At 18.0% G+C, this 25,480-nt stretch overlaps 7 protein-coding genes across 7 annotated transcripts in view; 4 read left to right on the forward strand and 3 right to left on the reverse strand.

Moving 5' to 3' along the window:
- Positions 1 to 1,854, reverse strand: part of PF3D7_1404800 (conserved Plasmodium protein, unknown function) — a gene marked incomplete at both ends in the record, with an annotated part of 2,865 nt that extends 1,011 nt beyond the window's left edge. Inside the window, one exon of the mRNA XM_001348182.2 lies at positions 1 to 1,854. This exon is cut by the window's left edge and continues 1,011 nt beyond it. Within this exon, the coding sequence (XP_001348218.2) occupies positions 1 to 1,854 (1,854 nt within the window).
- Positions 1,855 to 4,999: 3,145 nt separating this feature from the next.
- Positions 5,000 to 5,893, forward strand: PF3D7_1404900 (conserved Plasmodium protein, unknown function; the record flags this gene model as incomplete). Its single annotated transcript, XM_001348183.1, has 1 exon — positions 5,000 to 5,893. The coding sequence occupies one exon, from the start codon at positions 5,000 to 5,002 to the stop codon at positions 5,891 to 5,893; it is 894 nt and encodes a 297-aa protein (XP_001348219.1).
- Positions 5,894 to 7,236: 1,343 nt separating this feature from the next.
- PF3D7_1405000 (conserved Plasmodium protein, unknown function) lies at positions 7,237 to 9,911 on the forward strand (the record flags this gene model as incomplete). The annotated part of the gene is made up of 5 exons (XM_001348184.1): positions 7,237 to 7,378; positions 7,502 to 7,602; positions 7,796 to 9,207; positions 9,372 to 9,603; positions 9,738 to 9,911. 5 exons carry the CDS (start codon positions 7,237 to 7,239, stop codon positions 9,909 to 9,911), a joined length of 2,061 nt encoding a protein of 686 aa, XP_001348220.1.
- A 591-nt stretch (positions 9,912 to 10,502) lies between these two features.
- Positions 10,503 to 14,705, reverse strand: PF3D7_1405100 (GTPase-activating protein, putative; the record flags this gene model as incomplete). The annotated part of the gene is made up of 7 exons (XM_001348185.2): positions 10,503 to 10,528; positions 10,625 to 10,721; positions 10,850 to 10,954; positions 11,097 to 11,166; positions 11,265 to 11,437; positions 11,553 to 11,640; positions 11,791 to 14,705. The coding sequence occupies 7 exons, from the start codon at positions 14,703 to 14,705 to the stop codon at positions 10,503 to 10,505; spliced, it is 3,474 nt and encodes a 1,157-aa protein (XP_001348221.2).
- Positions 14,706 to 15,896: 1,191 nt separating this feature from the next.
- On the forward strand, positions 15,897 to 16,649 carry PF3D7_1405200 (trafficking protein particle complex subunit 1, putative; the record flags this gene model as incomplete). The annotated part of the gene is made up of 3 exons (XM_001348186.1): positions 15,897 to 16,287; positions 16,376 to 16,488; positions 16,575 to 16,649. The coding sequence occupies 3 exons, from the start codon at positions 15,897 to 15,899 to the stop codon at positions 16,647 to 16,649; spliced, it is 579 nt and encodes a 192-aa protein (XP_001348222.1).
- Positions 16,650 to 16,954: 305 nt separating this feature from the next.
- On the forward strand, positions 16,955 to 20,032 carry PF3D7_1405300 (conserved Plasmodium protein, unknown function; the record flags this gene model as incomplete). Its single annotated transcript, XM_001348187.1, has 1 exon — positions 16,955 to 20,032. One exon carries the CDS (start codon positions 16,955 to 16,957, stop codon positions 20,030 to 20,032), a length of 3,078 nt encoding a protein of 1,025 aa, XP_001348223.1.
- Positions 20,033 to 20,436: 404 nt separating this feature from the next.
- PF3D7_1405400 (DNA mismatch repair protein, putative) lies at positions 20,437 to 25,368 on the reverse strand (the record flags this gene model as incomplete). Its single annotated transcript, XM_001348188.1, has 4 exons — positions 20,437 to 21,500; positions 21,652 to 21,900; positions 22,001 to 22,517; positions 22,651 to 25,368. The coding sequence occupies 4 exons, from the start codon at positions 25,366 to 25,368 to the stop codon at positions 20,437 to 20,439; spliced, it is 4,548 nt and encodes a 1,515-aa protein (XP_001348224.1).
- Between the last annotated feature and the right edge of the window lie 112 nt (positions 25,369 to 25,480).

Raw genomic sequence — 25,480 nt, forward strand, 5'->3', positions numbered from 1 at the left:
ATTTAATCTATAAAATTGATTTCTATATAAAACTAATTTTTCTTCTATATTCATAAATGCATTAGATAATTTATTTAAATTAAAACATATTTGTGGATTCAAATGTTTATTTGCTACCTTTACATATTTTATTACATAAGATATTGACATAACGGAACCTAAAAGTCTGTCAATACCTTCAGTCAGTAATTTTTTGCCTTTAAAATTTTCTAACGAATTCCATGCATATATATAAGCTTCCTCGCTTATATTATATTGTTTATTATATAAGAACAAATTTATTTCTTTATATAAATTTTCGTATGTTATTAATAAATTAAAATTCTCCGTAACATACATATCTTTTAACTTATCAATCATTTCTAAGGTAGAACTTATGGCTTCATGTATATCTTCTCTATCACCATATGTCATAATATTTTGATCTTTTATCCAATTAGTTTTTCTTTCTAATAACATTAATGTATTATCAAAATCATCGAAATTATTATTTATTTTATTGTGTCCACCTAAATATTCATAATATTCATTTTTTATATTCATAAGATTAAAAACCTTATTTTCATTTTTATTATGGTAATTTAAAATATGATGTTGTGGTACATCAACAACAATATCTAAACGATTTATTTCATTAGATACATTAATTAATTCACTCTCCATCTTATTTATATCTTTTTGAATATCATCTCTAGCACTCGATATTTTGTTTTTAAGACTAAATATTAAAATACATGTCATTTTTTCCAAATGATGTAATAGAAAAGAAAAATGATTAAGCATCGCATCTTCTTCTACGAGGTCCTTACAATTTATATTGTTCCCATCATTATTATTACAAGGGTTGTTTATATTCATTTCAGTGGGGTTTTCCACTTGGTTTACACAAAAGGAACTAGGATCACGAATATGTACATCCAGGTTAATAATATTACGTCTAAAATCATTAAGATGTTCTTTACTAAGAGTACCATTTTGAATTTCATCCATTTGGGTATTTACATTAAATTTATTTATATCAACCACATTTGTAAAAGTGGATGTTGGGTTTGTAATATCTGATGTGATTCTTACGAAATCATTTAAACCTTCTTTACCTTTAAAATTATATACTTGTTTATCAAAATTTTCTTTAAATTCATCTAATGCGAAATTAATATTATACATAAAAGAAACTTTATTTCTCAATTTACATAAAATTTCTTTTAAAATTTGTATCTTCGAATATAATGTCTCTTTTACATCAGGAAAATATATAACACCACTTTTCTTTTTATAATTATTAGATGAACTAATATTATTTAATATATCTTTTATTTCACTAATATGATTTGAAAACCCTTTTTTTAAGCTATCAATTTCTTCATATTCACTTAAAAATTTCTCTTCATAATATCTATAATTTATTACTACATCCAATTTACTATTACTAAACTTTTTTATAAAATTATTTACATCTTCACTCTGTCTTTTTATATATAATGTCAAAAAGGTGTTCAGATATTTTTTTAAAATATCTTCTTTACCATTTATAATTATATTATGATCTCTTAATAATGTTTTCTCAAGGGAATTTATTATATTACTAATATTAAGAACATCATAACTTATAGCACACTTTATCTGCTCCCTAGTTATATAATTTTTTATAGTATTACATATATCTCTTGTACTTAATAAATCAATAAATTCATTATTAAAATTGGAACCTCTCAAGGTATCTACGTAAGTATCCCCCGCACTTTTTAAACAATGCACTGGATATAATATCCCATTATTGTTTAAAAATAATGCCCATGTTACAAAAACAAATAAACAAAAGAGTTCAAAAGTATTATTAAATAAAATCTTCATTGGTACTTGTATATATATATATATATACATATATATATAAATTAATTTATAAAAAAAAAAAAAAAAAAAAAAAAATATAATCTATACATATATATTATATTATATTATATTATATTATATTATATTATATTATATTATATTATATTATATTATATTATATTCATTTATGTATAATTTATTTTCCCTTTTTCTCTTCTTTTTATATACATATATATACATATATTATGTGTGCGTGGCTGTGATAAACTTATAGGTACCATTATAAATAAATTAATAAATATATAAATAATAAAAAATTAAAATCTACTACTAACAAAACAAAAATATATGTGTATATATTAAAAAAAAGAAGAAAGAAAGGAACAAAGCTATATCTTTTATCTTATATATTTTTAATTATTTTTTTTTTTATAAACGATTCAAATATTTCTACAAAACATAACAAAAAAAAAAAAACAAAATTGCTAAAGGTAAATTTACTATGCATTATGTATTTTAATAAAGTCGTATTAAAAAAAAATACAAATTATATAAACATACAAAATGTCATAATATATATATATATATAAATACTATTAAAATCTAACTAAATCTATAAAATCTTAAACCCTACATATATATAAAAACACATGGATACAATTTAATTATACAAAATTTTGCATTTAGATTAAATAATAATAATAAAAAAAAAAAAAAAAATGCATATAAAAATATAATATACATATATACATATATATATTTTATATTTATTATATACAGGAAAAAACAAAAAGAAGATAAATGAATTTCCTTTTGTTATAAAATAAAAATATGTATTTTCTAAATTTAATTATAATATTAAAAAACAAACTAAATTATCGGACCTACAAAATATTATATATATATATATATATATATTTTTTAATTATCTATATTTTTATTAATATAAAAAATAAATATATATATTAACAAAATAACAAGGAAATATATAAAAAAATATATAATATATTAAAATATTAAAATGTTAAAATAATTAAAAATATATTAAAATTTTTCATATAGAAAAGAAAAAAAAAAAATTAAAAAAATATAAAAAATATATATAATATAAATTATGTAAATATAAACATAATATATAATATATTTTTTTTTATGTCCTTTCTTTTTTTAATTTTATTATTATAATATATATATATATATATATATATAATATATATATATTTTCTTTTTTTCTAATTTTAAAAATATAAATATATTACAAATTAGAAAAAAAAAAAAAAAAAATGATTATTCTTTAATACAAATTTTATCTATATAATAATATTTCTTTTAAAATATTTATATATATAAAAAAAAAAAAAAAAAAAAATACTTATATATAAATATATATACGTATAAATTGAAATAAATAATTAATTAAAAAAAAAAAAAAAAAAATTGAGAATTAATTTTCAACATCATACGTACATTCTTTTTCTCCTATAAAAAATAATTGAAAAAGAAAGAAACCCTAATTTATTTATTATTTTTTTTTAGAGAACAAATAAACAAAGGTAATAATTTATTTATATTTAATGTATATATATAATTATATATATATATATATATATATATATTATATATATATTAATATTATGATAATTGAATGATTTTTCTTTATTTACTTTCCTTTTTTTTTTTTTTTTTATATTAATGAATAATTTATTAGAGTTGATTCTATGTATTATATATATATACAATTAATTATAAACATCCTCTTTTCTTTTTAAGGCCGTAATATATGATACATATATTATATATATATATATATATATATATATATATATATATAATATAATATATTTAAAGATTTAATAATCATATTTATATAACAAAACACATATAATATTATATTGAAATGACATCATAAACCCTTTTATATATATATTTATTATATAAAATAATAATAATAATTTTTTCTAAGGAATTTTTTATTTATTTTATATTTATTAACCATCAAAAAAATGGAATGATTGCATGCATCTATTAGTGACAATATTATAAGAACATGCATTTTTTTTATCTTAATTTATATACGAACATATTCATATATTTATACGTATTATAATAATATTATATATATATATATATATATATATATATACATACATATAATTATATATTATATATTATATATATATATTACAATATTCAGCGTTCTCTATATTTTATTATTATATATATTAATATATATATATATATATATATATATATATACATAAATTCCTATATTTATATTTTTTTTATATATTAAAAATAATTATATATAAAGTTCTCAAAGAAAGAAAAAAAAAAAAAAAACAAAAAAAATGAAACCAAACTTATAAGGAAAAAAAAAAAAAAAAAAAAAAGAAAAAAAAAAAGTGTATTTTCAAGCTAGCATGTATATTTATTTAAACATATAATTATTATGTATATTTTTTTTTTTTTTTTTTTTTTACATATTTATAAAAAATTATAAATTTATAAAAATTTTAAAATTATATATAAAATTAAATAAATTAATTAATAAATAAATTATAATATATATAATATATTTATGTAAATTATAATAATATATTTTTTTATTATATAATTTTTTTTTTTTTTTTCGCATAATTAATATATATATATATATATATATATATATTAACATGTTTGTATTATATATACCAAAAAAAATTATATATATATGTTAAACTTTATAAATAATAATCCTAAGCAATAGAAATAAATCATATATATTTTATGAATATAATTTACTTCAGACAGTTGAGAGTTTTTTTTTTTTTTTATAAAACACAATTATATATTTATATTTAAAGAATAATTTTTTTTTTCCCCCATTTTTATATATATTTGTAAGTATAATTTATAATAAATAAATAAACAAATATATAAATATATATGTAAATAAATAAATATATATATATATATATATATATATATATATATATATGTCCATTAGTGTAGTTCATTACAAATATATATTTGTATAATATTATAAGAGTAAATATATATAATTACACGCAAAATATTTAAAACTACATATTTAAATTTTTTTTTTTTTTCTCTTAAGAATCAATTTAATTTAATCCAATTCAATTCAATTTAAATTTATTTATTTATTTTTTTATTTTAATACAAAATGTTGAGTGTTAACAAAGTTACCGCTTTATTATTTTTCTATATTTTACTCATAAAAGGATATTATGGAAGGACCGAAAGTAAAAATATATTAAACACTGTAAAGAATGATGTAAAAAATGGGAATTATCAGAATATGATGAATTTTCCAGATATGGATAAAATAAAAGAATTAATAAATCAGAATAAAGTTGAAGAAGCAAGAGAATTATTTAATGAAATGCAAAAACAATTTATGAAAGAAAAAATGGAAGCTAACAATAATATGAATAATAAAAAACCAGCAAAGAAAGCTATGGATAATAGTAATTTATTTAGTAATTTAATTAATCCTAATGATCTTCAAGAAATGATTAAATTTTATATGTACTTACAAAATATACTAAATTCCAAAAACGAAACTTCAGAAAAAAAAATGGTTAAATCTTTCTTAAGAAAAACTATCCAAAAAATGAAAGATAATGAAAATAGTGAAGAAAAAAAATCTATTGATGATATAATAAAAGATACCGAAGGACACAATGAAATGTTAGAAAAATTAGCAGGTCTTATGAAAATTAACAAAGAAAAATTAAAAGATGAACAAGTTAAAAATAAATTAAACCAAATATTAATAGGTATGCTCAAATTCATAGATTATACTAATAATAGTGATATAACCAACTCATTAATGGATGAAATTCAAATCGAACAAGTACAAGCAGAGGACGGAACAATCAAACCAAAAGTTCAAGTTAACATAAGTAATAGTAAAGCACACTTAGATATGTTACAAAAAGCTACCAATTTTATGGGTATTAATATTGATCAAGAAGAATTAAAAAAATTAACCGTTAATAATAAATGGTATGAAAGCTTTTTAAATAATCTACTTAACAGTTCAGATGAACTCTAAAAAAAAAATACAAAATAGCAATAAATACACAAACGTAATAATATTTACATATATATATATTTATATATATATGTAATTCGAATTAAATTGCATTATAGTGAATCATTTCAAATATTATAATATTATTACTTTTATTAATTAAAATATCATTTTTTCATATTAATATATAATATATATTTGATAACATTATAATCTTATATATGTACATATATATATTATTATATGGAAATAATGTACATCCATCCATTTTATCATTATTATAATAATTTAATAATAAAATGATGGTATATATATACAATTATGTATATGTTTAATAGTTTTTAATTTTTATATATTTATATATAAATTTTAGTGTACATTAATTTTTTTTTTTTTAAGGTTTTATTTTTTCATATGTATATATATAATATACATATTTTTTATATTTGAATTTTATATTGAAAATAATATGTTTCTTATTTTACCGCGATATATATATATATATATATATATATATAAGAGAAATATATTATCAATTTTCTTTTTAGTTACTACATTTTATAAAATGTAGTGTTCAAATATAATTATACCATATTATTATTATAATTTTTTTTTTTTTTTAAGTAAATTATAAGACTATAATGCATATTATAACATATATGGGGTATATATATATATATATATATATATATATATATATATATAATACATATATAAATTAATATATATAATATTATATATTTATATATATTTAATTTTTTTTTTTTTTTTTTTCCAATACATTTGTGTTGATATTATGTTTTTCATTATTGTTATTTTGGTTTTACAACTATTTTGATCTTCTTATAATTTCTAACTTTAAAAAGAAAAAAAAAAAATTATATGATTAAATAAAATGTAATATATATATGAATACAAAATTATTGATTCTCTTCGGGCAATTCAAAAAATGTATATATATATATATATATAATTAGTTACCCACATCATAATACCTTGAAAAGATTAAATATATTATTATAATATAAATCACACGTAAAATTGACGTAATAATAAAAATATAACATTATATATATATATATATATATATATATATTTATTTATTTATTTATTTATTTTTATTTGCGTACTATATTTTAAAATAAAACAAATGTAGTATAGTCACTTATAAAATTCCATTTGTTTGTTCTATTTTAATAAAATAAGTACATACTTCAAAATGATATTCATAAAAATTCACCCTTTACATATATCCTCCAAAAAAATAAAAATAAATAAATAAATAAATATATATATATATATATATATATATATACATTTACATTTATTAATTTACTACAATATTATATATTTATTATACCACAATGGACGATGATAAAATTAAAAGCATTTATTTTAGTTTAAAGAACAAAAGTAAGAAAGAATGGGCAGAATTAATGGAACAGTTGACAAAAGATCAAAAACGTAAATTGATTTTTTACATCAGAAAGAAGAACAAACATTCGTGTAAGTTGAAAAAGCATATCAATATATTAAAAAAAGAATCATGTGCTTATTAATACATAATTAAAATATATATATATATATATAAATATATATATATATTTCCATTGCTCACCCATTTTGCAGTACATAAAATAAAAAATATTAAAACTGAGAAAAGTAATGAAAAAAGTAAGACAAAAAGTAATAGACCGTACTATGATCACATCCTTATTGATTACACCAATGTAAGATATTTTTAAAAATACAATCAGTAAATATAAATAAATAAATAAATAAATATATATATATATATATATTTAATAAATTATTATCTTTAATAATTAGCTAGATATTTGTTATTATTATTATTTTTTTTTTTTTATCATTTTATATATATATATATATATATATTTTTTTTTTTTGTCCTGACCAATTCAGGTAAATTATGATTTAAATTTAAAAAATTATATAGCTAGAATTTTGCGTCTTTACAAATTAGAAGATAATTTTGAATTTATTAAAGCGTTACATTTATATATGAATATTTTATGTTATATTATATTCAAGAAATTTTCCTACGAATATAAGAAGGAACAGAAAAATAAAAATCTCTTGTTATTTTTAAAAAAGTTATTTCCATTCGAATTTCATAATTTTGAGAAAAAATACAATATGAGATGGGGAAATGATGCATCATCTTTATCAGAAAATGTAGGAAATAAAAATATTCCAAATGTAGAAGAAATAAATTCAATGGATGACGTAGAAGAAAATATAAATGAAAAAAATTCAAATGAAAGAAAAGAACAATCTGTTAATTCTAATAATATATGTAAGGCGCAAAATGAAATATTTGCAGAAAATAAAAGTGTTCATAATAATATATCAAATGTATATGAAGAACAAAATGCTTCGTGTAATAAAAATGATTTTATTTCAGAAAATAATAAAACAAAAACAAGTCAATTAGATTACAAAATCAATTGTGATAATAATGATGTTCATATAAAAATGGAAAAAGATAATGATGATTCATTTAATAGCGAATTGGATAATATAACAATTCTATCAGACTTAAATAAATATGTAAAAAAGGAATTACACAAAGAATTTTTTAAAAATAAAGATATAACAACAATTATGCAAAATTTATTTGATAACAAAAGATATGGATATAGAATCAGATTTAGAAGTATTTTATCCAAAAGCTTAAATGAAATTGAATATAAAAAATATTGTGATCAAAGAGAAAAATTATTTAAATATAAAAGAAAAAATTTCCTTAGATGGATAAGTCAGTTCACAAATATAGAATCTATTGATATGTATATAATCAATTTTTTTATATTTTTATTTTTGGATAGATTATATTTAATACTTGAAACTTATCTAAGATTAAACTATGTATATTCAAATAAAAAAACTACCCAGGAATATGTTATAGATCATATTAAACAATTTCACAATTTTGATTTCATTCTAAATAAGTTAACATCTAGCCATGGGCATAACATATCTTCCACAAATAAAACGAATAATGTTATATCTGAAGGTGACGAATTGGATAATAACACGGGCACAATAGATTCATTATTACACAACTTTAATGAGCTTTATAAAAACCTTACAAAGCCAAATATAAGTAATTTCTACTTGTCTTTAGATTTAATATATAATACGGATGTATATTCTTTTAAAATAACAAATAAAATAACCTTTGAGAAATTAGTAAAAATTGATATATCTTCATATATTAACGAAACGAATGTTTATAAAATTATTCAGTTCGATAAGGATAAAAATACAGACCCTTGGAAAACATTAACCAATTTTGCATTGCTACAAAATAGGTAAATTTAAAATGTGTTTAAAAAAATAATGTCAACATATTTGTTGTATATAAAAATTGTCTTAAATATATATATATATATATATATATATATATATATATATATATATATATATTTATTTATTTATTTATTTATTTATTTATTATTTATTTTCTCCTTAACAGAAAATTAAATTTGCCAAAATTTGATTGTTTCTCTATATTTTTAATTGTACGATTTAAATACTATTTGGAAGAATTTAAAGAAAATTCAAATATTGATTATATATATAAAATTGTTAAAGAGGAATATGATAAGGTAGAAGCATATTTAAAAAGAGATCAATTTGATGAAGAGGATTTTGAATATAAACATCTGGTTCCTATTTATCTTGACTTAAAAAAAGAACTTAAAAAGGTACAACGCATTTTTTTTTTTTTTTTTAATTTGATAATATAAAAAAGAAGTGATACTAAAGAAATAAGAAAAAGCACACATATATATATATATATATATATGTATGTAATTTTTAATTTTTTTTTTCTTTATAGGTTAATGAATATATAAAGTTTTATGGGAATTTAATATCATTTGTAAATTTTATTCAAAAATATGCTAACCCTTCTACGAATATAGTTAAAACAGAAGAAAATGGGGAGGAGAAAATTTTTGATTTGTCATTTTTTTTGAGTTCCCATTTGAATGACAATGTAAAAAAAGAATAATATGGCATATTTGTATTATACATACATATGTATCTATTTTATTTTTTTGTGATAATTGATTTATATATTGTACATATAAATTTATGTATATATATATATATATATATATATATATATATATATTTCCCCATTTTTAATCTCAAAATAAGCTATTTTGTTATATATTTTTACCTAATTTTTTTTTTTCTTTTTTTTTCTTTTTTATGTAAAATTTGAGTAAACTTTCTTATTTTCTTCATCTTTTATTTATCAAGAAAAAAGAATTTTTTACATTTTTAATTTTTTAAAATAACAAAATCTTTTAAAAAGAACAATTTATGCATTTTGGTTTTTTTTTTATAAAACATAAAAAATATATATAAATATAAGTATATATTTAAAATTAATAGCATTGTATGCACGTCTTATATTTTTATTTTATATCAATGAATTAAAAATGATAATTAAAGTGAATAGGTTAAATATAAATAAATTACATAAAACAAAAAATAAATTAAAAATACAAGAAATTTTTTTGTTTTATTATTTTTTAATTTTTTTTTTTTTTTTTTTATAAAACTTTATAAGTTTTCTATCTTCACAGATAGGAGTTTATTTTTCTATGCTGCAATCATCATCTATAAAAAAAGAAAGGAAAAGTTATAATCATTTTGTACTATAAAAAAATAGATAAATTGTTTATTACATTTTTTTTTTTTTTTTTTCTTATATACCTTTGCTATTCATTTTGTTAAAATATTTATCTTTATAGTATAAGATTTTCCTCTTTTTTATTTTAATTTTTTTTAACAAATTCCAAAATTTTTCCTCCTGTAGAAAAAATTTAAAAAAAATAAAAATATAAAAAAATAGACAAAGGAGATAATTATATTACACATTATTAGCTAGTTGGTAATATTTCATTTTATAAATATTTTTTTTTTTTTGTGTGTGTGTACCTTAATGTAGGAATTAAAAGCAAAGGATGATAAATCTTTTATAATAATATCAACATTATCAGTAGGATGGTATTTATTAAAATAGGTGAATATGCAAATAATAACCTACGATTGGTAAAAAAAAAAAATGTATCAAAATAATATGCCATAGATATGACAAAACAAATAGGATGCGTAGGCATTCTTATATCATATATATTATATATATATATATTTTTTTTTTTTTTTTTTTTTTTCTTTTTGTTACCTCGTATATTATTTTTTCATTAAATGTATATATGTCAAACAATCTTATATAAATGTTAAAAGGTAAACACCTAAAATCCCGGAAAAAAAAATCAAGCGATTATTATAGGTCTCATAACAAAAAAAAAAAAAAAAAAAAATATACATATATTAATATATATATACTTACGTTAAAAAGATTGTATATATCCATTGAATAAAAATATTATCTATATTATAATGCTTGACAATTTCTTTGTATACTTCTATATTTCTTTTCGTAAGAATCTGTTTAATAGTATAAATATAAATTTTTATTTCTTCTTTATTAAAACTATATAAATTATAAATATCTTTCCTTTCCTGTAAACATAAATGGATAAATAAAAAAATAAAAAGGTAAAATATATTTGATATGAAAAAAAAATGTTAATACATGTACATATGTGTGAAGGAAAACAAGTGATAATAAATTTACCATGAAATTTGCAAAATGGACAAATGCCTTTTCTAAATTACTATATAATAAAAACACCAGTGCGATATATGACATGCCTTGTACATAACTATAAAAAAAAAAAAAAAAAAAAAAAAATACATATATATATAAATATATATTTACGTAAGGGCATAGGAAAAAAAAATATATCACTCCCCTATTATATATATATATATATATATTTTTTTTTTTTTTCAACGTGTTTGCTTTGGCGTACCCTAGTTCTGGCTTAAAAAGGACATACATTTGTAAGAGTGTATTTAATTTTTTTTTCATATCCGATAAATTAACAGAAGACAATACATTGTCAGTTTGGATATTATATTTTGCAAAATATTCCTTGTTTTTTGTTATTATATACATAGTTCTATCTAAATCTATTAATATTTGATAGAAAAATTTTTGTACTGAAAATTTTTGAAGTAAGTTTATGTTAGCATTAGAATTTGGCATATTACTCATTTTGTCTTTATTATTATCATAAATAATAACATTTTTGTCATCACAGAAATTTTCATCTTTTTTATTATCATAAGGGTTATCCTTTTTATTATCATAAGGGTTATCCTTTTTATTATCATAAGGGTTATCCTTTTTATTATCATAAGGGTTATCCTTTTTATTATCATAAGGGTTATCCTTTTTATTATCATAAGGGTTATCCTTTTTATTATCATAAGGGTTATCCTTTTTATTATCTGAAGGATTATCCTTTTTATTATCATAAGGGTTATCCTTTTTATTATCTGAAGGATTATCCTTTTTATTATCATAAGGGTTATCCTTTTTATTATCTGAAGGATTATCCTTCTTATTATCATAAGGGTTATCCTTTTTATTATCTGAAGGGTTATCCTTTTTATTATCTGAAGGGTTATCCTTTTTATTATCGGAAGGGTTATCGTTTTTATTATCTGATGGGTCCTTATTTTTATGATCAAACATATTTTGCGTTTCATAAAATATATTATCATTTTGTTCATCAAATTTATCATGTACATCATTTATATGAAATTTATTACTATCAAAAATTATATTATTATCATCATGTTTTTGTTCAATATCCTGATCATTTTCAATTGTTTCCTCTTTTATGTGTAAATTGTTATTTCTTAATTCAATTAATGATTTAAAATATCTAGAAACATGATTATGATATTGTCTATTATTAGTATATACATATGCTTGTATAAAATTCGTATTTTTTATTAATATTTGAACAAAATATTCAGTAAGATTTAATTTATTTTTAATACACATTTCCCAAAAATATCCTTTTATTGAATTGGGCATATAATTTGTTATCATTCTATTAATTAATAAATTCTTTTTTTTGTCATTATTTACTAAAGGTAATATTTCTTCATACCAAAATGTTAAACATGTAATTTCTTGTATAGTCATAGAATTATTACAAGATTCATCTTCTACTTCAATATTATATAACATGGACTGTTCAAATTCATATTTCCTTGAATAATTACTTTCTTCTTTCTCATCATTAAAAAAATAAACATCATTCTTTTCAATATTAATAATATTACTATTGTTATTACTATTATTATTGTTCTTGTTATGGTTCCTATTATTATTATTATTATTATTATTATATGCGTATAATGAATCGATATCCCTATCAGTCATTTCTGAAAAATCATTATTATCAATAGATGGTAATTTTATATATTTGTTATTTTTATTTTCCTCTTTTTCATATATTACATCCATATCATATTCAAACATATCTTCATCATCATTATATATTTTTTCACATTCTAAATAAGAACCTTTCTTATCAAAATGTTCTTCAGAAACATTATGAATTTCTTCTTCTAGTTCCCTTTTTCCTCCATGATAATTTTTATTCACATCGAAATATGTTTGCTTCTTTCTATCAACTACATATCCAATATCTTCATCATCTTCCTCTTCTTCATATTCCTCTTTAAAAGACGTTTTGTATTCTTTACTTTTCTTTTTTTTTTTATTAAAGAAATTTAAGAAATAGTTATGATTCATCAATTTCTTATTACTCATTTTATTTTTTTCATTTAAATGATCTAGAAAAACTTCTTCTTTACTTTTAATTAAAATTTTCTGCATTTCAATAATCTTTTTTAAATTTTTAATCTCGTTTTGTAAATTTTTATTTACATGTAATAACTCTACATATAATTCATGGTAAATAATATTATGACTGTATTCATATCCAGGTGCCTCTTCAACGTTATGTATTACATGATCTTTATTTTTTTTTCCATTTTCTTCTTTATTTAAAATAGAAGGTTTTTTTTGTTCTTTCTTTTCATCCTTTATCTCTACTATTTCCTTATCAACTTTCATATGCTCATCTGTTGAAATATATTCCCTTTTATAAAACTTCTCATCGTTTTCATAATACATATTATTATCATTGTTTTTTACATTATTATTATTATTATTATTATTAATATGATTTTTTCCATACTTCATATTTTCATCATTTTTATCCCATACATAATTATTATCATCATATATAGGATTCATATCCTTCTTTTCTGTTTCACTTTTATGAACAGAACCTTTTTTATGACTATCACTTGTATTTTTTATATTACCATAGGAAGATATACTCTTCTTTATATCAAATATATTTTCTTTTTTATTTTCATCATCAATATTACTTTCTTCATTATTCATACTAAAATGAATATTTTTTATCTTTTCATTTTCTACATCTATTTTATGTGTATTCGAAATATTCATCTGTTTATCCATAACATAATAATCCTTTTCTTCAATGATATTATTGCTTTCTTCTTTGTCTTTTATATCATCATTTTTTTTTCTATCATTTTCTTTATCAATATTTTTAAAAACATTATTTGAAGAACTTCTACTTCTTCCTTTATCTAGAATATTAGAATCGTTTAAATTATTTTTTTCTTTCCCTTCAATATTTGACATATATATTTTTTCCTCTCCCCCACTCATAATTCTTTCGTCATTTATTATTTTATCATTTTCTTCTTCATCATATTCATAATCACAACTCCTTCTTTTATCGAAATTTATATTTTTTTTTTCTGCATTATTAAATATAACATCTTTTCTATTATCTAATGGTATATCATCATTTGATGAATAAACCATCGTTTCAAAAAAATAAAATAATAAAAATATAAATTACAAAAAATAAGTAAATCAATAAATAAATAAATAAATAAATAAATAAATAAATATATATATATATATATATATATATATATATAAGAAAAAAATAAAAGAACAAAAAAAAAAAAAAAAAAAAAAAATCAATAAAAGAAAAAAAAAAAAATTAAGTAAATATAAAAAAAAAAAAAAAAAAAAAAAAAAAATGAAATAAATAGAATTAAAATGAAAAATATATAGAAAAAAAAATAAAGAAAAAAATTATGAAAAAAAAAAATAATAAAAGTAAAAAAGAAAAGAAAAGAAAAAGAATTACATAATTTCTATTTGATTAATATTGACGCACATTTTATAAAACTAATTAAAAAGATTCTATAAAAAAATTATTAAAATGTTACATAAAAATATATGATGAAAATATTTGCATATATTTAAATAACATGAATGTGTATAATATATATATATATATATATATATATATATAATAAAAAATATGTAGAATTTGTGTATACATATATTATATGTTCGAATTTTTTATAATAATATTTTTATATTTCAATAAAAGTTTCGTAGCAAATTTTTTATATATGTATCATATATAAATAAGACTTTATATACATATAATATTATATATATATAATATATATGTATATATTTATACATCAAATTAAAATAATATTACAAATTCTTTCAGTACATATAAAGAAAAAAATATTTAAAAATAAGAGAGAAAAAAATAAAATAAAATAAAGAAATAAAAAAATAAAATGATAAATTAAATATAAAATAAGAAAAGAAAAAAATAATTAAAAAATAATATAAACAAAAAAATTGTATATAAAAAGAATAATTGTTAACATAATTAAATTACATACAAGTATATATTATAAGCCAGTATAATTATTGTTTTTTATTTTATATTTTTTATTTTTTGTTATTTTTTAATATTTATTTTTTATGGATATATTAAAGTTTAATATAAAAATGTTATCATATCAAAATATGTATTTCGAAATAAATAAATAAATACATATATACATATATATATATATATATATATATATATATATATATATATTTAAATCAGTTATAATAACATATTTTTTTTATGTGTAGTCCATTTACATACTTTGGTATGTTCTTTTATTATTCCGATATTTTGAATAATTACAAATGATATTATCAAATGAAAAAATTCCCCAAGTAACGGATAAGTGGGGTGATATGTATTATTACTTTTATATATTTTATAAAAACCAGTGTATATATAGTATTGATTTAAAAAATAATAATACTCAGGAAAAAAAAAAAAAATCAAATAAAAACGAGACGGAAAAATTATTACTAGGTTCAATTTATGCTATCAATTACTTATGTTCTAATATACAACCAAATAAAAAATTGAAAAATTTATATAAATCTATATCAAATTCAAATCCTAAACTTATTAATACAAATATTCAAACCCAAAATAATATAAACACACAGGAAAATATACATGTCGGAAATTTTAATTGTTTCAATACTCCATTTTATAAATTACACTACGTAGAAACATTAACAGGTAGAGTAATATAAATATGTAAAAATATAAATAAATAAATAAATATATATATATATATATATATATATTTTTTTTTTTCCCTTTTCAGCTTACAAATTTGTTTTAATTACACATAAAAATATTCCAAATTTATCAAATTTTCTTAAAGACATTTATAAAACCATATTTATCGATCTCATCATTTTAAATCCAGTATATAAGGTATACTTCACAATCCAAATATTTATCCTTCATATATGTATAATTTAGATACATCATATATTTGTATATGTATCTTCTTTTTATAGATAGGAGATGAAATAAAAGATAAAATGTTTGATGAGAAAATATTAGAAAAAATCAAAAGATTGTACGTCGGGTGAGATTAAGGTGTATAATTAAAATTTTTTTTTTTTTAATATATGTCTATGTTTTTTTTTTTTTATTTTGGCTATCTATTTTTTTTTTATATTTTGGCTATCTATTTTTTTTTTATATTTTGGCTATCTATTTTTTTTTTTTTTATATTGGCTATCTATTATTTTTTTTTTTATTTTGGCTATCTATTTTTTTTTTTTTTTTTTTTTTTTTTTTTCAATCCGAAACAAATTAAGAGTTATATAAATAATAAGTAAATATACATGTAACACATATTTATATATTCATATGTAATATATGTTATCTCATAATGGCTATAGATCCTGAAAGTTTTTATGGAAAAAGGAAAAACTGCAAAAGCACCTTTGAAGAAAATATTGAGAAATATAAATTGCTAAGAAAAATTAAGACACATGATGAAGGATGTGATAGAAAAAATATAAAGAAAAGATATTTTTATAAACAACATGAAGTTCTTTCATATTATGATGATTTGATAAATGATAAAAATATAAGTGGATATACAGATATAATTATATACACAGAAGAAATGGAAAATGGGAAAAGATGTTTTATTCTGGAATCATTTTATTCATTTTTAAAATATTATTGTTTTTATGCCATGTCATTAAATGAAATATATTTTGTTAAAAATGAAAATATAAATAAAGAAAATACAATTAATGAGCAAATACAACATGACATAGACAACAAAAATTCAATTAATGGAAATCCTGATATGCATTTATATGAGCTTATTTTGACTAATGAAAAACGATGGTTATATTTCGATATAGAATATGACATAATAAATAATTACGAAAATAAAGAATCTATATTGTTTATTTTTCTTATCGAGTTTTGTTTATTTATATATTCAAATTTTAACATAAAAATATGTTTAAATGATATTTTGATTTTAGATAGTTCAACAAATAAAAAGGTATCTTTTCACATAATAATAAAAAATATACACACACTTAATAATGATTATTATGAATATTTAATAGATTATTGTAATTTTTATATATCACAAAATGAAAAGGAACAAAAATCAGGCAACCCATTTTATGATAAATATAAAAATAAACAATACAAAAGAAATCATAATAAACAAAATGAAAAAAACAAACCGAAGGAACATATTCAAGAATATGAACAAAATTATTTACTCTTTGATGATGAAAATTCTATAAAACACTTCGTTGATTTATTTTTAAATCATATATCTGATCATATAAAATACTGTGAAAATTGTTTTCTTGTTAATCATACAACCGTTTATATAGAATGTGAAGATTTAGTAGAATTAAACAATAATACAAGTTTTGTGGACACAAATGAAATATATAATAATAATAAGGAAAGTCAAAATTTTTCTGATGAAAAAGAAAATAATCATAGTGAAGAAAATAATCATTGTGATGAAAATAATCATTGTGATGAAAATAATCATTGTGATGAAAATAATCATTGTGATAAAAACAACAATTGTGAAGAAAATAATCATTGTGATGATGATTTACAAAAAATAATAAACGACTTTAGTGAAGTTACAGACATTCAACATATCAATTTCAATTCCACGTCAATCCCCTTCATTCAAAATATGAATAGAAATAATTGTGAAGAAAAAAAAACAAAAGGATATTTTCATTTGTATAAGAACTCACTTGTTGATATTATTACACATTATATAAATTATTTGGAGAAATTAAAAGAAGGGGAAAAGTCATATTGTAATTATATTGTACTTTTATATGCTTTTAAAAGAGAAGATAATTCTGATCAGAATTTGGTTTATGATATGAATATGTTAAATATAAAGAAAAACAATTTTGTTAGTAAAAATGATCTTATACTAAATGATTGTGATAATACAAATAATAATTATGAAGAAAACAATTCATTACTTATAAATGAGAAGGAAAATATTATAATAGAAGATGATAAATATATGGAAGAACTAATTGTACTTTTTGAAAATACACCTTATAATTATGAACACAATGAATATAAAAAAAAAAATAATAATAAAATTCATACTTTAAAATGTATTATTGATAGTTCAGTCTATAGTAAAAATCGAAACTTCCGATTAATTTTTTCAAGTAAGAAAAACAAAAAAAATAAATTATTATTAAGTACAAAAAATGTGAAGAAATATCAAAAAACAGATATTAATGATATTATACTCAAAAGTTTAGTTACTTTTTATTTTAAAAGTGATGTAAATTATAAGATAAATGAAGGTAGGTTTTGTAATAAAAATTTGTTGAATAATACCATGAATTATTATTTTGAAAATTTATATGAAAAGAAACAAATCAATAATGATATAAATGATATTAATATTAATAATACACATAATATTAATAATAATAATAATAATAATAATAATATACATAATATTATTATTAATAATAATAATATACATTATATTAATAGTGATAATATAAAAAATGTTGATTTTAAATTCAATCATATGAATTCTTCAAATAATTCATTTAAATTATTAAAACATAAAAATATATGTATTCCTAAAAATAATACCTTTGATAAATATGTAATACAAAATCTAGAACATTTTCATAATATTTTAAAAATACTCTTTTTCTGGAATTTTGAGTTATATAAAAACTTTAGAAAAAATAAAATATATCTCAATTGTTTTCAGAATGAAATCAAAAAAGATTATTTTTATAAGATCGTTCGAATATATAATAATATGGCATTTGAAAATTATATAAAGGAGGATAATTCTAATATGAAGAAATATAATGAAACAAATGAACATACTTTTGAAGAGAAATTCTCTTTAGAAAATTCGAAGAAAATATGTCAACTTTCAAATATTTCTGAGAAGGAAAATGAAAGCAAAGATAAAAATAACGAACCAAATCAAAATCAAAAAGAGAAGAATGATAAAAATGAACCAACATATAATACAAAGTGCGATTTAAAAATTGAAGACAAAAATTATATTAATATAAATAATAATGTACAATTAAAAGGTTCAAATAAATATAATACTATATGTACAAAAAAAAAAAACATATATGAATATGATCTTGATAGTTACAATAATTTATTCCTAAAAAGTGAAAATTTCTATATAGATCTTTTAAATGAATATAAAAATGTTTTTTCTAAAGAAATTCGTCAAGATGATTTATCTCTTTTAATAAAATATTTCGTACACTCATTTACATCAAATAATGAAGAATATATTATTAGTTTGAAAGATAATAAATTTTGTAAAAATAAAAATAGGTCACATAAATCAAATCATATATATATAATTTATAATTATAAGAAAAAGCTCTTTGTTCAAAAATGTTTTGATCATGAGTGCGCGCACTATATTTCGGAAATATACTATTTGTGAAAAATAAAACTTATTATCCATAAGGCTATACATTATGGATAGATAAATAAATAAATAAATGTACACATATATATATATATATATATATATGTACCATTGTGTGTGTTTTTATTTATATTATATTATTTTATTTATTATTATTTTTTGTTTAATTTTTCTGTTTTAATAGAATATGCACAAATGGATGACATCAATTATACACATATTAATAATTTAACAAATTAAAAAGTATTATATTTGTTTAGAAAAATATATAATTATAGGTCATATTAAAAATTTCAAAAATTAATACTATTCAAAATTATTAATCTACCATTTGACAAAAAAAAAAAAAATTTTTTAATTAAAAATAAAAATAAAAATAAAAAATGAACATACTTTTTTTTTATGTTCATTTATAATATTTATTTAGATAATATGTTATAATTATTCTTCAACAAATTCGAAAGGTCCTTTTCATATTTGGATGCAACCATTTTATTATCAACATGAAAAAGTAAAATATAGAATTTAGTCCAATCATATTTATAATTTAATAGATTATTTTTCTTTGGATTTTTTAAAAGATTTTTATTATTTAATAGATTTCTTGTATGACATTTTATCCTTTCTGAAATATTATCACTTATACCTATATAAAAATATGGATCATTTTCATCTTTTGAAAAAATACATAAAATATATACAATACTTTTATTTTTATAATAAATAGGTACTTCTTCATTCATTCCTATTTTTATAACCTTCTTATTTGATGCTTCTTCAATTTTTTTAATTATAACATTTAGTTTATCATCATAAACTAATGAGTTATCATATTGATCTGGTTTATGATTAGTTGGATTATCATTATGTATCCTTGTCTTATCATAATTGTTTAAAAATTCTTGTATATTATTATTAGAATTTATTATATTTTTTAATTCTTTATCTTTTATGTAATCGATATCATAATTATAATCATACTTGTGATTTTCTGATATATAATTCTTTTGATCATTTGAACTATAACTATTATAATTATTTTCCATATTACTAGGTGTATTATATTGTATTTCATGTTTATCACTCTTTTGTTTTATTATATCATTTATATATTGATCAAAAAAGTCATTGAGACACTTCCCATCTTTTCTATATTGAATATATTCTAAAAATTTGGTATATAGTGTATTACTTAAATTATGAATAAATTTATATTTTTTTTCATATACATTTAATAAATTTAAAACATGTGGGTCTATATTTGTATATCTACATGTTTCTAAGGCTTCACTGTTTTTACAAATACCGTCTTCTAATTTACCAACTATTTTATTATCTTGTTCTTTCAGGTAGTTAATATCTTTACTAATTCTTTTAAAAACGATGTTTTCGCTCTGGCATATTTTGTTTAATAAATCGTAGTTATGTGTAATTATAATTCCACAATAATTTTTCAGGTAATCTGAAACTGCGCTTATAATAACTAAATAAAATATTTATAAGAAAAAGGGAAAAAATATTAGTAAATAATAAATAATTATACATATATATATACATATATATATATATATATATATATATATATATATATATATATATTTATTTATTTATTTTTATTATTATATATATTTTACTTGCATTATCAACAGGTGTGGTTGCTATACATGGTTCATCGAGGACAATAAAAATTTCCTTTTCTCTTGTTGGTCTTTTATCAACAGAATAATTTTCTTTTATTTCTTCTATAACTGAATTGATATAATAAGCTTGTTCCCTAAATAAGGACATATTTTCAATTTGCTCTTGATAGTTTACATTTTTCAAACTATAAAATTCTCGAAACTTTCCTATAATGCTGTTTTCATCACACGGTGCATACATACCTAAAAAAAAAAAAAATACATATATATATATATATATATATATATATTTTAATTTTTTTATTTTTTAATTTTTTTATTTTATTATTTTTTTTGAATATACCCAAATTGGACAAAAATAATATACTCAAAATTGTAAAAGACAATGTAGTTTTTCCACTCATATTTTTTCCAGTCAATAAAATAAAATTTTTCTTTTTTAAAAAAAAATCATATTTAATTAAATTATGTTTTATTATATTATAAGGTTTGGCTCCTATTATATATGTTATTGAATCGTTAACGTAATTTTTTTCTTTATACATTTTTTTTATTTCTTCTGCTGAATCTTTGTCTATGTTTTCTAAAATTTTCTTTTCATCACATGGAGATAATTTTACAAATTCATTGCTATTCTTTTGATCATTTATAAAATAATTCGAAGGATCATTTTTATTTACATTCTTTGTTAATGTGTACTCTTTTATTTCGTCTTTGTCATCGTACACTTTTTTTTGTATATAAGCTAACTTATCGTCGATATTGTTGAAGCTCATATTTTCATATGACAAATGTAGGTGTTTACATATTGGTAGGGACCATCCTTTCTTGAGACTGTTAATGGTATGGTTGTATAGAGCCTACAAAAAATTTTAAATACAACATGAACATATATATATATATATATTGACATGTATATATCCATATATATATATATATATATATATATATAACAAATTATTTATTCGTTTATATTTTATTACATATTTATACCTGAATTATCTGCAAGAAGTTAGATACAAATGAAAGTATGTGCACTGAGGAAGACAATTGTATATTTATATTGTGAATAATTTCATTTATTTTTTTTTTTTTTTTATAAATTGAGAATAAATAAGTTTTAATCTTATTTTGTACATCTTGAGTTACATATAAATTTTTCATAACATCTGATTTTTTGTTTAATGGATGAAAAAAATCTGAAATTTGTTCATTTTTGTTTTTTTTTTTTTGTATATTTTTACGTATACCTATTATATCATTAGCATTATCAATTTTTATTATTTTGTTTAATAAATTAATATCTTTATATGCATTTTTTGTTTTATCACATTCTGAATAATTTGATATAATTGTATTCAATAAATCTGTTCTGGATTTTTCTAATTCTTTATTTTCTTCAGTTATAAGTTTTTCATTAATTATATTGTGTACATCGTTTTCATGATATATAACAAAATCATTAAAAGCTTGAATATCTGACTGATAAGAGAATTTAGAAAATAAACCTAAATCCAAATTGTCTTTCATAATTTTTTGAATATTCATTAAAAGTTCATAAAATTTTATAATATTTAATTTAAAAGAATTTTGATGATTTAATACATTAAATATTGATACTAAAAGTGAGAAATCATAATTTCTAATACAATTTAGTACAGCATCTATATTTACTAATATTTTTTTTAAAATGTGATGATCGGCTTTTAAATTTGATAAAAGAGATATAATAATATTATTCTTAAATGGTTTTACATTCGGTATGATTAAATCTTTCACATTCTTTTTAATATATTCATTTATATATCTTATATGTTTTGTAACTTCAAAAGGTGGATAAAAAAGAAAAATATTTTTAAAAAACTCTAATGATTCTGATATATTTATACTATTTGAATTATTATTATTTATATCTATAATATTATAAAATAAAAAATTACTTTTATTTTCATAATGATTATTTTGTTTATATATACCCATATTATAACTCGTAAATATATTTAAAGGTGTACAATAAGATGAAAAAGAATATTCAAAATTATTATCTATAATGTTTTTATTTTTAATTTTCTCAATATTATTATCTTCCACATTTTTATTTATTTCTACATTTTGATTATCTTCAATATTATTATTTACATTATTTATATGTCTATTGCTAATTTTATTATTCTCCTCATAATTCATATAATCACTAATATTCGAATCAATTTTTTTCTCTTCCTTCTTACAATCAGCTGATTTAATTTTGAAAACATTTTTATTCTTTATCAATCTGAATAACCCCTTTACGTGTATTTGTTTTTTTAGCTTGTCTAATATAAACATATGAAAATAAAAACTTGACTTGAAATTATTAAACAAATAATAATTTTCTATTTTGAATAACTCTGTGATTTTTTTGGTAAATGATGTATTAATATGTTGATGTATATATACCTTCAAAAAATTCGTATTTTTCAAATATACATTTAAAACATCAAATGTTATATTATCATATATAGATATAGTTTTTAAGCTTAAATTAATTTTACTTAATGAAAAAATATTTTTGCTTTCTATATATATACAAACAATTTCTTTTATAACAAAATAATCATCTAGATCATAAGAACTAAAAAAGGATAGTGCATTCATATTTCCATTATCTAAACATTTATCCATGTTATTATAACTATTCATATTATTACTATTATTATTATTGTTGTTACCATTTTGTAGTATATCTTCATCCTTATTATAGTATTGTATATTATTTAAATATATAGGAAATTCAGGTGTTACAATTTGCGATAAATATCTCTTTTTCATTTTTAAAGACTTTTCATTTATTTCTTCATATATACATACATTTAAATTATTGTTAGTTAATATATTTAAAGCTTTATTTATACTGCTTTTGATAAAACCACATGATAATCTATTATTCATTTTTTTTATGTTTAAAAATTCAATGAGGAATATAGAATCCAGGCCATATGTTTCATAAAAATCACCTACCCTTGACAAAATTATACAATTATTATATTTCCTCTTTTCATCATTTAGAAATTTTAATAATCCTTTGTTCTTATAATTATCAAAATATAACAAATTATCATCTTTCAAATATTCTATACAATTTATAGCATTCATATTTTTTAAGTTATCTAATTTTTTAATCCAATAAAGTGGAATTTTACATTTATTTTTATATAATTGTAATTCGTTATCACACAAATTATATTTATCATGATTATATGACACATCTAATATATTATTATTATTATTATTATTATTGTTGTTGTTATCATCACCACCATCTTCATTATTATTATTTCTAACTTCCAGTGATGTATTTTTATTATTTGTAAAAAATACATTATTCATATATCTATTCGATGATATTATATTATCACCCAGTTCATTATTCTTACTATCAATATTATCATTATCCTCATCATTATTTATTATTATATTCTTTTTCTTTCTATTTCTTCCTATAACATTACTTATCTCATTAATTTTATATATATCATCTTCCTTGGTATATACCAAATTACTTATATATTTATTATTCAAAAATAATACATTCTTCTTTACATATATAAACTTTTTTTTATTAAAACATGTGAACATCAAATTCTTTTTCATACTCATCGTATTTTCAACAAGTACAAAAAATATGACATATATGTACACCTTATATTTATATAACCACATAAAAAACATTAATAGGAATATGCCAATAAATTAGGTCATAAATAAATATATAAATGTGTGCCGCCTTTCCTAAAAACAAAAAAAAAAAAATATAAAAATAAAAAAATAAAACGTAAAAAGG

Source organism: Plasmodium falciparum (assembly GCF_000002765.6).
Source record: "Plasmodium falciparum 3D7 genome assembly, chromosome: 14".
Lineage (NCBI taxonomy): Eukaryota > Apicomplexa > Aconoidasida > Haemosporida > Plasmodiidae > Plasmodium > Plasmodium falciparum.